This window comes from Ambystoma mexicanum, chromosome 2p, assembly GCF_040938575.1.
Source record: "Ambystoma mexicanum isolate Mex_15411 chromosome 2p, UKY_AmexF1_1, whole genome shotgun sequence".
NCBI classification, from domain to species: domain Eukaryota; kingdom Metazoa; phylum Chordata; class Amphibia; order Caudata; family Ambystomatidae; genus Ambystoma; species Ambystoma mexicanum.
The window spans coordinates 661,202,222-661,218,979 of record NC_090923.1 but is presented as its reverse complement, the minus strand read 5'-3'; the positions used below and the strand labels follow the sequence as shown (position 1 = coordinate 661,218,979).

The 16,758-nt window shown below is 45.7% G+C and overlaps 1 protein-coding gene across 1 annotated transcript in view; it reads left to right on the top strand.

Moving 5' to 3' along the window:
* Positions 1-741: 741 nt before the first annotated feature.
* LOC138567767 (astacin-like metalloendopeptidase) overlaps positions 742-16,758 on the top strand; it is a 53,103-nt gene continuing 37,086 nt past the window's right edge. Inside the window, exons 1-3 of the mRNA XM_069646257.1 lie at positions 742-1,023; positions 9,507-9,537; positions 9,622-9,687. Coding sequence (XP_069502358.1) covers positions 742-1,023; positions 9,507-9,537; positions 9,622-9,687 — 379 coding nt within the window. The remainder of the gene's footprint in view (positions 1,024-9,506; positions 9,538-9,621; positions 9,688-16,758) is intronic.

The window sequence follows — 16,758 nt, the reverse complement described above, 5'->3', positions numbered from 1 at the left end:
CAACAAAATAGGCCTTCTCCAAAACAAAATATCTGATAAAAGGCTAAACCTTCCTAAAATAGGCACCCATCATGAAGCCCAAGATCCTACCTCTAAACCCCATCAGCGCTTCACATTTTTCAAAGCCTCTATCCGTGAGGTAAAAAATATAATTGCTTCACTCAAACTATCTAGATGCCAGGGGGATATCTGCCCAGCTAAGATAATCAAATATGCGGCCAGAGACCTGGCTCCCGTCATCACCAAACTAATCAATGCCTCATTCCTAACAGGTAGTGTCCCTACTAACCTTAAGGATGCATGGGTCTTAGGCCTGACGTTCCCAACTAGCTACAGGCCAATTACAACAGTACCGTTTTTACTCAACATATTAGACAAAGCAGTTTACCTTCAGATCCAAGCGTACTTGGAGACCGACAACCTCCTAGGGCTTCCGTGGTTTCGACCACAACATGGCACAGAAACGGCTCTGATAGATCTTAAGAACCAAATCAACGACCTTGAAGATAACAGGAAACTTGCTCTCTTACTCTTATTAGACTTATCTGCCACTTTTGTTTGGTGGATCATAAAGTGCTCTGTAAACACCTGTCCACTGCAGCTCATTTCTCTCAGGAAGCCACAGCATGGACTCAATCATTTCTGAACAACAGATCAATGAGAGTTTTCTCTCCTTCGGCCTCAGCAGACCCTACGCCAATAACATGCTGAGTACCCCAAGCCTCCTGCGTATCACATACAATGTACAATGTCTTCACTAAGACACTGTCTGATGTCCTTGACCATCTGGGTGTCACCTACACAAATTATGCAGATGACACCCAGATCCTCATACCACTCACTGGTGTCTATGATACGGACCGGGCCCTAGTAAATAAAATCTACCTAATCATTCTGGCGTGGATGGCTGCCCACGGCCTGTGCCTGAATGATGACAAGATGGAGTTCCTTATCATAGAAGCGCCGGCCAACCTTAAAAAACTCTGCAAAATCGATGGTATTGACATTAAATTTGCAAAGGAGGTAAAGACTCTAGGTTTCTACCTAGACTCAGCTCTTAATCTAGGCAAACAAGTTAATGCCACGGCCTCTGCAACAGCCTACACCTGTAAATTGATCCAGGCTTGTAAACCTTTCCTTTCCATAGAGAGCTGCATCACATTAGCGAGAGCTCTAATTCACTCAAAACTTGATTATTGCAATTCCCTTTAGTTAGGTGCAAGCAAATACATTGTCAATAAACTCCAAATACTTCAAAATAATGCACTTAGTACAGCCTTAAGTATTCCTAGGAGGCAACATATTTTGGAGACTAGGCAAAAGAACAACTGGCTCTCTATTAAGGAGAGAATTCAGTTCAAAACAGTCTCCCTCACCCACAAATGCCTAAATAACTCTGGCCATCAATACTTCAAGGAGTGCTAACTCGTTCTGCCTTACAGTGTCCAGATTTAAACTAAAAAAAGCAGGTGGTAGCAGCTTTCCTGTTTTGGCAGCCCAGCTATGGCACTCTGTCCCTCCCTTCCTCACTCAGAGCAGATCAGCATTACCTTAGCTTTAGGAAAAATACCAAAATCTGGCTATCTACTAAGTACCTATGATATCCTTTAGGACATCTACGTATGTATCATCATTTCAATACATTGTCCTCAGATATTTAAACTGCTGTATTGTACCCTCTTTATGTATCATACTGTTAGCTCCCTGTTGTATTCCCATGTTTATAATGACTGTACTTATATTATTGTATGCTTTTGTATATAATTACTGTGCATAGTGTACTATTCCTTTGTGCATTCCTATGTGTAACTTGAAAACTTGTAACTTACGTGTAACGTGCCCAGATACCTCCGGGTTTGGTGCGCGATATAAATCAATAAACAAACAAACAAACAAACAAACACGATCATACATGCCAAACTGAGCAGGATCTGCTTGCATCAATACCGGGTCTGGCTCTGTCAGCCCACCAAGAACTGAATCCAGGTACTGTTGATGCCCAATTGTCCCCTCAATCCAATTGGGCCCTAGAGACTGGTTAGTTAATGATAGCTCCTGTTTTCAACTACAATATCCTTTGTGTCGCTAGTAATTTACCTACCACCCCTGGAACTACGCTCAAAGTGCTACTTTCTCCAGTCTGCCTCATCTTTGCAGTTTTTCCTTCGGGGAGAGCTTTGTACAGTGTTTCTATTTATTCGATTGCAGATGGTGTGTCTAATTAAAGTATATATATTTTCATAGAACCTTTATTGGGCATTCCCTTTATCTGTGTTGTTTTGGGTCACTACTGGTTCACTTTGATTCTAAGTGATCCAACTGCGGTTCAATTTGCCGCGGCCGGAACGTTTGCATGAGAAAGGTGCGAACTACCAAAAGATTGCAACTTTCTCATGCAAACACAATTACATACTCAGATCCACACACACAACACACCCATAACACACCCCCCACCCACACCCTCAGCACACCCCCACCCACACCCCCAACATAAACAAACCCCACTTACCTTCTTCTTCATGCTGGGTTCCTGCAGCGCCAGTTCCCTTTCACTACCATGATCGGGAAACGGCACTGCAGGGTCCTTTTCTTTATTATTATTTTCTTTTTTAATGGAAGGCTGCAGGGTGTCCCCCGCAAACCCTGCTCACTATACCATAAAGTATAGTGAGCGGGGCGATGCGGGGAACACCCCCGCAACCCCTGTTTTTTTTACATTGCTACCACCAGAGGTTAGAAATTTTGGTGTTCGAACCTTTGGTGGGAGCATTTGTAGATCTAATGGTTGATGATAACCATTAGATTCGGTCAAAACGTCCAAAACCATTCAATTTACACCTCTCTTAAGAGTATAGCATTCCTTCTGCCCACGTTACCAGAAAAGGCGATGGAGGTATATCTCTAAACTGGGTGTTGAGTGGGCCATTTTACTCCTACTCATCCTTGTACTCCTGCAGAGCAGAATCCTATTAATCACACTAACACCAGGGACTAATAAATGGGACTACATCTGTGTGTAATTCTGCAACACTGATATGGCTCAGAACCTTGTCCTCATGGCATATCTTCATATTGATCTAGAATTGAGTTACGTGCAACAGCCCCCAGTACGAAGCCTGTGGAATGGGAAATGCCCAGAATAAACACAAGCATTAGGCTTCCTCCACAAACGAATACGGAAATGTATAATCTCTCAACACTAAGGGCAAGGATAAGAAAACAATTAGATTTGATGAATGTGCAGTAAGAGAATGAGGAAGGGCTTGAGTCAGTGGACTGACTATGCTTGAAAATTGCCCAAGTCACAAAATTCATATCCAGCAGTATCGAGCCGGGTAGCACTTGGTAGCACTGGGTAGCACTTGCAAAGTGATAAGACTAATTTCCTGGAATATAGCTAGCTCAGAACAAACTTGAAGAACCAAGATTGGATTGTTTATTTGTTTATATTATATAGCACAACATAATTTATTTCCAAGAGACCTGTGTTTTTTCAGAGCATCACCTACAGAGTTTTACAACGTACCATATACCTGCTTCAAAAGGAACTTGGGGATGTCCAAGTGGAGGATTACTGATTTGGGTTAACAACTCATTAAATAAGGAGAGAAGTTACAAGATACAAATATCGGTAAAGGTACTGCATGTTATTTGGTACTGTTTAATATTTACAGGGGGTCATTACGAGATTGGTGGTGGTCATGGCGCTATTTGCGCCATGACTGCCACCAATAACGGGTCCGACACGGTGTTGGTCAATGGGGATTTACCGGTCCATTCCAACCTTGGAGGGACCGGTAAGTCCCCATTGACCAAACCATTCCCCATTCCCATTTGAGCCCTTATAGGGCTCAAATGGGAATGGGGAGAGTTCAAATAACGGGCTCACGAATGGCAAGCCCGTTACTTGCGCCCTGGTCCCCTAACGGGACCCGTAAGGTATGTATGGTCCGACCAAACTTACTTTACGGGTCCCGTTAGGGGATCTCGGAATCGGGCGTTAGGGGAATACCAGCACCGGTCTCCTTACCGGTGCCCGGTATCCCCTACCGCCCGACTCGGAATGAGGTACACAGTCTCCCTAACAGCCCCAAACGTTGTGGTACAATGGATATAACCAACAAAGTAACTCTAATCTCCCTCTTTAAAGAAAAAGAAGCATTGACACCATGCTTCATAGTGGCAGGAGATTTGAACATTCAGTTTGAACCCTTTGAGATCTTCGATGGGATTACATCAGCCCTAGGGAGTGCTTACAGTATCATGGGTATGGATCTAAGGGCCCGTAATGACAGATTAGCAGGGGACCAACCAGTGAAGCATACCTTTATAGTTGGGGAGAAGCGATCCCATATAGACTACATCTTAATCACCATGAAGGACTGGCACTTAGTTAAGAGCTTTAGCGTACATTAGCGCTTGGAAAGTGATAATCGACCGCTTGGCATGGAATTTGGCTGGAGTGGTACGATGATGACCAATCGATCTGTAGCCCCTGACTTAAATTCCAATATATTTATCTCAGGAAATGCTCACCGGACAATGAAGTGGACAACACTGGAATTGGGTGATATAATCCCCACGCTATTGTCAAAAATGTTACCATTGTTTGAGCAGCTCTTGTGAGGGGCTGTAACCTGTGCAGAGATAATTCAACTTTATGAAAATATGATTTCCGAGATTTACCTCTTAGTAGCATCCACTCAGAATCAGAATAGATCTAATGTAATTGAAAGTGATAACTAGTTTTACAATGACTGTAGGGAGGCAAATAATAAAAATCATGAGGGCATTAAGGGCATTAAAATCGCACTGACTTAGTCAATGATAGCGTTCTCAATTTAAGACGATACTACAAAGATCTTCTACAAAATAAAAAAGGGCATATGTAAGTTCTAAATGGCAGGAATTGAATGAAGCCGCCTAAGATTTCCGGTAAGATAGCTCGTGATCTGCAGGTCGCAGGTTCAAATCTCGACAAGACCAACTCAGCCTTTCATCCTTCTGAGGTCAATGAATGAGTACCAACTACGGTTGGGATGATAAATGTATGTAAATATGTTCGCTGTAAAGTGCTTTGGCTTAAGGCGCTATATAAATAACAAATAATTATCATTATCCAAAGACAGTATTACATTTTGGAGATCAGCCAAGATGAACAACCGCATTATCATACATGGTAAGTTCCCTGAGGACGTTCGGTTCAATTACTGTGCAGACCTATATAAGAAACCTGTAGATTCCAACTTAACAGCTTTGAGTTTTCAGATAGTTGTCGAGAAGGTATACCCCCACCATTAAAACTAACTTTGGCAGAAGTGAAAGTGAAAACCAAGAGTCAGGTAAGACTCCTGGGCGGAATAAAGTTCCTGTAGAATTATTCAAGTCATAACCACATCTGGCCCATAGATTATTACTGGTGTTTAAGGTGGCACTTGCGTTAGGCTTGGCACCGTGTTCATGGACAAAGGATGAAATAGTCCCCTTCCATAAAAAGGGGCACGGGAAGATCCCTTGAATTACCGACCTATATCATTATTAGTTACTGTGGGAAAGATCTGTGCTAGGGCAGGCCTAACTCATCTGTTGAATTTGGTCGACATAAAACCACATAATAAATCATTGATGGGCTGGCTTTCAAACAGTCCTGAGTACAATCAACCAATGCCTCAGATTGTATCTTTTAATTCTTACATATGTAGAACTAAGGAAAACTGACCTATACATACTGTTTGTTGACCTCAAAACAGCCTTCAACAGGGTTCTGTGAGGAAAACACTAGGAAGCACTGACAGAAGTAAAAACTCCACCCCAGTTACTTAAGGCCATTTTGAGCCTATATTGTGACAATAAAGATATGGCCTGATGGAGCCTTTCAGGGGATACCACGGCCGAATACTATCATTTACAAATGATGCTGCTCTGATTTCTCTTACAACTGCCAGCCTAAAAAAACTCATGACTTAGTGAAGGATGCACAAGAAATTGATAAATTGTCAACTACATTTAAACCAGGTCTATGGTTTTCCATTCTCTGTATAAAGACGCTCCAGGAGGATAACTCTAGATGGCCATGAGATAGACTTAACACATTATTTTGATCACTTAGGCCTAAGGTTTAAGTGCAGTGGCAGGTGGGGCGATCAGGTGAACAAATCAATACTGGCTCTAGAAAGATCAAGCAATGCCAATGCCAGATTTAGTTCCAATCGTAGCAACGGAATGCTCACACCCACACTTAAACCTTATAATGTACAATCTAGGGCCAAAGCCCAATAATTAATGCTGCAAAAATAGGGGTCGTGGAAAATACATTTTTGAAACAAATCACGAACTTACACATTAGCTCACCAAATGTAATGCTGCACATAGAAACCAAATAACCTCATCATGGATATTACAGCTCTTAGACCAATATTATGCTGGGCATGCTTATGAGCGTAAGCACATTTAGGTAAGTATTGTGGAGCAGTATCAGACCTGTTGGGCCAGCACGGCAGACCATCAATACCCTGGTATGCTCATATTAAATACACATTAGTAATACTAGGCCTTGGTGAGTACTGGCACAATAGAGAGGAAATAGAAAGCAAAGCGACCTTAGTAATTAAGCAGGCACATGCAACGTTATTACAGGAAAGAGCATTAATCCTCATTGCTCAAACTACGAATGCCTCACTATATTGGGCAATGAAACAAAGCTTTGGATACGTAGATTATCCTGACTTGATTTAACCTCCCTTTTGCCGTTCGTTATACCTTAGACTGCACATTGGCACTTTGCCAGTATCCTCCTTGTAATACAAAGGGAATATGCCAGATTTTCTCAAAAGCAAAGCAAACGTTTGGTCCATTTCCTATTCCTCTCTCCAGACAACGCAGATACTTGTTGCCAATCTTGCATGCTATTGGGGTCAGGAGCATAAACAAAGCCCTAGAACTGTGCACATCAACCGCATATGAAGCAGTGATTTTCGCTGTTGCTAAGTACCTGCGGAGAGCTGGGCATGCAAGGAAATCAATAATAATATGTGCTCTAACTGTGCAAAGAGATGACAACGGCATGGATATTGGTCACAACTAGTATGCTAGTACATATCATGTTTTTATCCATAGCTCTGAAACAAAAGTATCTGTTTTTCATTTCCATCACCATTGCTTACGAATTCCCTTATACATTGATGAAAGAGGATATTGTATGAACTGTGACTGATATTGCCATTTAAACGGTTGTTCATGTACTTGCTTGTATACTTTTCTACATTGGTATTCGTATCTGAAATGTACCACCAGGATCGGTTCAACTCGCAGTAGTAATTGGCAGCGAAGATGATGGCAGTTTGCCCAACGATTCGAAGGCTGCAGATGCAATGATGAGTGTGTAGTTTGGGTAGCGTGGTTCTGTAGTAAGCAGGTTCAAACGTGCACAACGGCGATTAGAGGAGATAGAGTGCCAACAGCAGCTCTGGAGGGTCCTGTGGGTTCTAAGGCATTGAAAGGTTTCGAATGAAGGCTCTAATTGGTTCAGCGTTAAGAAAGCAGGTGTCCTGGCTGTGTTGGGTCTCTGGTTGCAGTGGGTCCCAATCCAGGGGCTCAAGGATAACTTGTGGACCTTGTTCTCGATTACCCAAGCAGTAGGGAGGATATTCCACAATAGCAGGAGTCCTACAAGCGTGAGGTCCACTCGTAGTTAGGTCCTGATGTGAAATAATTCAGTCTCTTCTGGGAGCACATGATTCCTGTGATTGTTCGTCTTGTCTCTTCTTACATAACCTGTGTCGCTCACAGAGGCAGACGGACCAATATCTACTAGGCTAGACGATCGCTATCATCACAGCGATTCCTTTCCTCTAAGAAGATATACATGGTGTCCAAGACAGTACTTATAGGATCTATCACCTATAAATAGTTCACATCAGGACCTAACTAAGAGTGGTGTACCTGTTACATTGGAACAAAGCCAGCATACTTCCTTCAATTGAAGGCAGCAATGGATTGTGTAACACATTACAAAAGTAGAGAAAGTTAGAAATCCAGATTATCTGGTCCAAGAACTGAAACGGACATAAGAATACCATCCAGATATAAAAAGTATGAAGATAAACACTGTATTGATGAATTAAAGAGCTTGTGATGAAGGGAATAAAGTCCCAAAACGTGCAGAGTAAACCGCTAGGATTAAAACAACATAAGGAATATATTGTCATATGTTTATGCAATCATTTGAGAAATGATCATTGATGGACTACTGTTTCTAAAAACTGTTTTGTTGATCAAAGAATTAATTCCGAGTAAGACATGTAAGAAATATATATATGAATGTTGTAGCTAACTATGAATTCATAATTTTGTTATTTTCGAATTTGGAAACTTTTGTTTTCTTGAAAAAGGACAGTAAAATTTGATTATTTTATAAATATTTTTGTAGTCATTTGACACAAACCTGGTGTGTGAGGGACGGGAGAGTTCCACAAGTTTATGGACATCTGTTCTTGTTCATTGTGAATACCACCTAGTGCCAGGCTGGTTAATCTCCCTTGCACCCCACTACTCTTGATTAAATATAAGTAAACTCTAATTAACAATAGGAGTGCTTCCAGTCATCAGGTGAACATTGTAGGCAGGACTGAGAAAGTGTGATTATGTTACCTGTTATGTACGGTATGAAGTGCGCATATGGCACAGGTGCGATAAAATGTTCTTTATGCAGAAAAGAACACATAGGGCCTCATTACACGGATGGCGCTATTAGCACATGGACCATGCTATTAGCACCTTGGTCCATGCCGGTAAATTGCCGGCACCGCCTTGGTGGAAGGGGGAATTACCGCCCCATTCCAACGTTGGCGGGGCGGTAATTCCCCCTCCACCACTGCCCTTCCCCATTCCCATTTTTGCCCCATAGGGAATAATGGGAATGGGGAAGGTGCTAATTACGGTGCCGAAATTAGCAGCAAGGTCCCTTAGCGGGTTGGTTTTTAACGCCTGCAAAAAGCAGGCGTTAAAGCACCAACCCGCTAAGGGACCTCGTAGTAAGGCGGTAATGGTTAACAGTCACCGTTACCATTAACTGTGACCGTTAACCATTACCGCCATCCGTGTAATGAGGCCCATAGTCTAATGAACATTCCGTGTAGTACACAGATACCTGATCTATATGAAGTCCATAGATGTCACATATGATGATACCAGTTTACTACAGTAATCACATGCAAATATGCGTATAACATTTATGTTTGCATTGCACAGACAACAAAGATGTTGCTACCTGTTCTGCATGCAGGACACAGATACCATGAATGCTGAATCATTTTGTGTATGCAGTACACAGGTAGCATGGTTGTGGATGTCTGTTTTGTATGCAGTACACAGATAGCAGAGATGCTGATACCAGTAAACAGACACTGCAAAATTATATGTAATGAACTTTAAAATACTTTATGAATTTTCAGAAATCAAGGGAATGCATGTGCATAATTAACATTGATTTCTCTTTTTTTGTGCAGGTATTCTTTGAGAAACCCCAGACACACCACGGTAAGTTATTGGGGTTAAATGATCCGTTGTTTAATCAGCGAGTTATGTACAGAGCCGGGAATTAAACTTTAAATTTTCTTTCAGATGCTGAACAACCCCTTGAACACAAGAACTTAGATATCTTCGAAATCATCACTAGAGAAAATGAAGGTAAGCTCCAACCACAGCGAGTAAAGGTGGGTGCGATAGATAGAGTACGGAAAATAAAGGTGTCAGCAAAGCACAGAAATTACATATAAGGTCACAACATGGACAATAAAGGGTAGAGGAAACATCAGAGAGAAACAAGTAAGAGACATCTGCAAGAAATTAATGCAAGTGTGCCTATATGAGAATAATATAAGAGGACATCACTAATAAAATTGAGGTAAGAGCAATCCATAGAGAATAAAGGTAGGTGAAAAACAGCAAAACATGGACAGTGAGTATAAAAGTGAGAGAAAATAACAGTGAGTAAGTATAAGAGAACGCCAAAGAGCATATCTATAAGTGCAAACAAAACTACACAAAGGTAAGAGCAAAGCAAAGAGAATAAAGGAAAGAGCCAATCACTGGCAGCAAATGGAAATCATACAATCAACAGGCAAAGAAAAACAGGAAATGCAAGAACAACCCAGAGGGAAAATGTATAAGGGTGTATCCAAGAGAATAGCATCTTTGAGGGCTAAATATCCCAGGCCTTTTTGATTTTTAATAATAAATTGCATGGGGTAACGCTGTTTCTGAAATCGAAATCTGCTTATCAAATCCCACTTTCATAATACTCCATGGTAAAAAAAAAATATAGTGCAACCATGTGCCTTGTTGAGAGAGTCTACTGACATATCCAGCAGCTGCCCTGCCATAGCAGCAGGAAAGGTTCAAAGGTCACATGTGCATTCCTGAACAGCTACTGGTACATCAAATTCTAAATGACAGAGATGGCTTTTTAATCATCTGCACTTCTTTTCCTAATCCAATAATGCTGTGCCCTAGTAAGCCTGGAGGTAGGTTAAACTTAAAATATAAGACATACATCTAGTTCAGACACAGTGGGCCTCATTACACGGTAGGCGGTAAAAAATGTGATTTACCGTCATGGCGCTATTAGCGTGTCCGCCATCGTAGGAGACCGCTAATAGCGTTCCATTACGAGTTAGCGGACACGCGCATAGGGCCATGCCGGTAAATGACCCTACCGCCATGGCGCAAAAGCACCTTACCGGCTCCGACCAAAGTGCTGATAGCACCTCCGCCCTCATGCTGCACGCTATTAGCGGTCACCGCTGTTAGCGGTCACTGCTATTAGCGGTCACCGTAAAACACCGGAACCGGAAATAGCGGCATCGCACCGGAACGGGAAAGAGCCCGGCGGCCATCTTTAAAAACACAATCCATTGCCATCCCCTGCACTCAGGACCTGCAGCAACACCACGACTGGCAAAACCACATCCCACAAGAACAAACAATGCCCAAGGCCCTAAAGAAAGCCGATGCGCGCCAGCGCAAAGAACGCTTCTAAAACGAGGAATTGAAAATGCTGGCAGACACCCTGGCTGCAAATGCAGACGTAGTGTTCGCTAGCGACATGCGGCGCCCGGCACTCCTGAGAAAAAAGGAAATCTGGGCTGAGGTGGCACAGAAAGTCAGTGCGGTGGGCTCCACCCCCGCACCGTAAAGGACGTGCGCAAGCGGTGGGATGATCTGCGCCTCCGTGTACGCAGCATTTTATCGGCCAACAGGAATCCGGCCATGGGCACAGGAGGCGGAGGTGGATCCCCGATGAAGATGCAGGAGTGGGAGGAGACATGTGCCAGCACCATTGGCATAGAATCCATCGAGGGAGTGGGCCGAATGGAGTGTGGTGTGGCAACAACCTCAGACGGAGGTGAGTGACCACGCAAAACACAGCAATGCTAAGCATGAGTCCCTCCCCCAAATGTGAAATGGGAATTAGCTAATGGATGGGGTCATCACACACACATATACACAACCCTGCATATATGCCGTGCACATCCCCACACAACCACATGCATGCAGCACCTCACACACGTGTCACCCTGACACATGTCCGGATGACCCACCCATCTGGCCAACAACCTGCAGGCCCAAACTAGATGTCCAAATCCAAAGAACTGCAGCAACAACAACATATGCATGATGCACGTTGACCCATCACTGATGTTATCCCTGTCTTGCTCCCCCACAGGGTCACATTCTGACAGTGAGGAGCTGGACTCTGCAACGCAGGCCCCACCACCCAAAAAGCAGGCCAAGGGAAAGGATGCAGGCACCAGGCCCAGTACATCGAGGGGCACTGGGATATCTGGAGTGGCCCAGCGTTCAAAAGCCACACACGCAACGACCACACCAAGGGTCGAAATGCCATCTGACACTGTGGCAGCACCCCCACCACTCAGGAGCCAGTGCCAGAAGGCACGCCGTCCGCAGCCAATAGCTCCGTCGGGAAAGCAGCAGCCACGGCACCTATGAGTGATGTGGACGACCCATGTCCGACACCGGAAGGGCAGCGTACGCCCAGCACCCAGCTGTCCCCACTCCACAGCCCATGCAACACATCCAATGGCAGCATCCATGAGGTGCATGCCGGAGATGCAATGGATGGGTCATTCAGTCCCGTGGCGAGCTCACCTGATGTCGGCCACATGCAGCAAGCTGCGCCGAGGAGTAACAGGGGCAGGGCCGCAGACGACACCATGAGCCTGATACGCCAGCGCCAGGAGGAGCTCAATGCCCTGGTTGCCCGGCAAGTGAGCGAGGCTGCCTCGACCAGGGAGGAGATCCGGGTGTTGTCAAGGGACATGAAAGCTGCCATGGACAGCAACACGACGCGCCTATGTGACGAGATGGCCGCTGTGAGGCAGGTCCTAACGCGCATTGCTGAGGCGATGGAGAGCATGCGTCACTCACAGGGAGCAGATCAACCAGCCACCCCCTCGTCTACTAGCTCCGACCAGACAACCATCCTGCGCAGGTCCAGCCGGTCCTTGCGGCGGTCAGACTCACAACCCCCCAATGGTGGTAGTGGAGGAGGGAAGTAGGGCCAGCCTGTCCCTGTTGACACTTGGGAACTAATGCAGCACTGATGTGCACACCATGTTCGGTGGAGTTGTGGGGGGAGGGGGGTGAGGGTGTTTGGTGGAGTTGTGGGGGGAGGGGGGGGAGGGTGTTTGGGGGAGTTGTGGGGGAGGGGGGTGAGGGTGTTTGGGGGAGTTGTGGGGGGAGGGGGGTGAGGGTGTTTGGGGGAGTTGTGGGGGGAGGGGGGTGAGGGTTGTTGGGGTGGAGGGTACATGCACGTTTGTATGTCATAATGCTCAATACACACGTAATGGCATGGATAATCACATGACTGGACATTGATCATTGTGTATGTGTGCTTTATTGTTGAAGGGTGCACTGTGTTTATGTCCTCCATACACCCCGTGCCCTGAGCTGAACACCAATTGCACCCTCCTAATCCATCTGCATCAGAAACAATGGTCTATCAGGTGCTGTCGCACAGCACGTCCCTCATGGGCATCGCCACCTGCATGACCTGCAGCCCCCTCTCCTCCATCCTCATCCCCGTCATCATCCTCAGACGGTGGTCGCAGTTCTATGTCAGGGGGCATTGGCACATTCCGTCTGATACACATATTGTGAAGCATGACACATGCCATGGTGATCTTGGCCACCTTCTCATGCCCGTACAGGAGTGCCCCGCCCGACCTGCTGAGGCACCGGAAGCGTTCCTTCAATAGGCCGAATGTCTGCTCGATCACCACGCGGGTACGGGTGTGTGCATGATTGTAGTCCTCTTCGTGCCTGTTCTGTGGGTTCCGCACAGGGGTAAGGAGCCACCTCTTCAGGGGATAACCTGCATCACCTGCATGGGTGCAACAATGGGTATGTGTAAGTGTCTACATAATGTGGAGCGTGCACATATCACACAAACAAACATTGCATATTCAACGACATCCACAGATCCAAGCACGCATGGCAATCAGGGTAACTGCAATGTGGGAAGGTGAGGTGGTCCTTGCAAGTGGACATGCACCATGCATGCATACGGCAGGGATTGCCATGTCCCGCCTGAGTTTAAGTGATTTGTGTTTCCTGGCCCTGGCAACGTTAGTGCCACACTGCTAGTACACTGCCATTCCTTAGTTGATGTCCCCATGCTGTTTGATGGCAATTCTGTGGTGGGGTACGGGTGTGCCTCACCACAATGGCTACAGGGGATCCATTTGTATGCACTCATGTGCGCGGACCATTTCTGATGTTGTTCAGCGTACATTTCAGTTGTGATTTTGATATGCATGTTGCTGATTTGTGTAATGGGGGAATGGTGTGTTGTGCGGTGTGCATGTTGTTTGGAATGGCCTGTTTGGCGTAATGGATTGATATGTTTGTCGTGGCACTCACTTCCAGCATGTGGTTTTGTCTCTGGTCCATTGTGGGCTGCCTCACTGTACAGTGATGCAAATATGTATGTCCATTCTTCTCATGACACCAGTTCACGCCCAGTTGGAGTATGCATCTCCCCCCCCCATTCACGCCCAGTTGGAGTATGCATCTCCCCCCCCCACTCACAATCCACATCACACTGACATGTGGTCGGCCTGCTACTCACCAAGTAGCCACGAACGTTGTCCAGCATGTCGCTCCATGTATCGTGGTATTGTCGAGTTCCGCAGGACCATTGCATCATGGGTTGAACCGGGATATCGGGCACAGCAATGTGTGATGATCTTGTTGGAGTCACATACCATTTGGACGTTGATGGAGTGGTATAGCTTTCTGTTACGGTACACTGCCTCATTGGCATGTGGGACCACCAGTTCTACATGGGTACAGTCGATGGCCCCGATGCAACTTGGGATGCCTGCCAGTGAATGGAAGCCAACTTTGGTGTTGGAGATCTCCTGGGCAGTCCGTGGCATGTATATGTGTTGACTTGTGTGCTGCAGGAGGGCATCGAGCAACTGGTTCAGTGTGCGTGAGAATACTGGTTGTGATATGCCATGCATCTGACCTACCGTATGCTGGTAGGTGCCTGTGGCCAAGAAGTGGAGCACTGTTACCACCTTCAGTAGAGGGGGGATGGCAGTACGGATGTCAATGAGACTCACAATGTCGTTGTATATCATGTCTACTATGGTGGTGATGGTATCCCAGTCCAGACGGTACAGGGTGTGTATCTGCTCAGGGGTTAGGTTGACTGGACTGGCTCTGATCCTGGAAATTGGTGGCTGCCTCTGTGGTATCACTAGGTGCACTGGTGGTGCTTGCTGCGCCTGTCTTGCCCTCCTCCTCCTCCTCCTCCTCCTGCGTCTCCTCTGTGCTGCCTGTTGTTGTAGCTGCTGCACTGCAATCATGTCCTCTAGCCCATGTAATGCTGCTAGTATTGCATCCATCTTGGTGTGGGAATGGGTGTGGGGAGGGGTGTGGTGTGCTCTTTTGTGCTGCCAGTCTCCATTGCCTCCACCTGTGCTGATTTTGTCCACCTGTGGCAGGTGGGAACTCTGCTGTGCTCTTTTAACGTGTGGTTCGCGATGCCGGTATTAGCGCCTTGCCGGTAAGGGTTCTTTGGGTCTACTACATGCCGGTATTGCCATGTACGCATGGCTTGTGATGCCGTGATATTAGCGCTATGCCGCTATTTCCGGTCTGAGGGGGCGCGCGCTCACGGACTTGCCGCTAATAGTGCCACCGTACTTAGCGGTGCCGCTAATAGCGGTATGTCCGGTCCGTGATTGGGGAGGGGATTTACCGATACCGGTAATCCCTTACCGGTAACGGTATGTCCCTACCGCCTACCGTGTAATGAGGCCCAGTGGCTACTCGAACCACACAATTATAAATCCACAAGCATTTGCATGTCAAATTGGTCTCAGCTTGCCAAAGTGACTCAGTCATGGAAGGGCTGGCGAGCATTAGCTGCCTGGCCTGTGTGTACCCACAACAAACACATGGAACCCTGCCCAGAAAGCTGACAATCTGATCCGCCATGGTAAATTACGTAAGTAATATTATTATTACACACACGGAAGAGGTAACAGCATTGTTGCTGTTTGTTTATTGGACAAATGAGGCATGTGTACTATTTGCGAAAATTGTGAACAGAGCATGTGTCATCTCATTATTGCGCACAATATTATCATATTATTATTTTGGATCGTATTTAGTGATACTGACTAAAGCAGTGAAGATGTGATGCCATGTGCATATTGCATTAGCATGCAATTGACCGCAGCAGAGTTTAAATGTTTAAATGCACACATTAATGGTACCAGAACTTCAAAACGTTTGTAAATGCCTTGCGTGGAGTTACCTGACATATTTAACAGTCCAATTGGTAAGATGGTAATCTCTAGGAGGGGGTGGTGGGGTTCCCTGCCGCACCTAAAAGATCTAAGTCATCATGTCTGTCAACTCAAAGTGTCCACCATCCTGTGTCACGAAAACCTTGGAAACTATAACTAAAGTAGTGTCGTTCGTGTCAATCCCAGGGAAATAACTCCCTTCTCCTGGGTTGTTGTAACAGTTCTATTCAGTTCTAAACAGTCTTGTGTCTCACACATTGTCAGGGGATGTAGCTCCCATCCCCTGCTTGTAATGTTCCAAACAATACTTCTGATGTGTTATAAGGGGGAATGACTCCCTTCGCCTGATTGTGGGGTCCCAAACACACTGGTAGTCCTTTTGGGTGGGTCAGGAAAATAACTCCCTTTTCCTGACATATGTTTTCAGAGCCTGGGGCAATGACTCCCATCCCCAGCTCCCTTTTTGACCTAACTGCTAATCTGAGTTTTCTGTTCCTTCAAACAGCCTTGGGGAATAACTCCCTTCCCCAGACCTTCTTGGACTTTACCAACTTTAATGCCGTTTTCGGCTACCATGTGAATGACTCCTTTCTCCTGGCACCAGGCTCTCAGTTCATCACAACCTGGGGAAATTACTCCCTTCCATTGGCCTTCTTTCTATCAGGCTTCACGCCTATAACACACAATTCTCGTTTCACCTCTTCTTTGACTTGGCCCACTTGGTTCACTTCCCTACCAAGTACTGCGATTAGGAAGATGACTCGTATCTTCATCTTGTTCCTCAACCTTTTTGATGGTTAGTGGCCCTGGGCTACCACCAACAAGAGGAAGACATCCTCAGAAGCAAAAGTCACACTCTCTCATATTGGAGTCCTTGACCCTTCTCTGGAGGTCAGTGGTTTGGCACTATCACTGA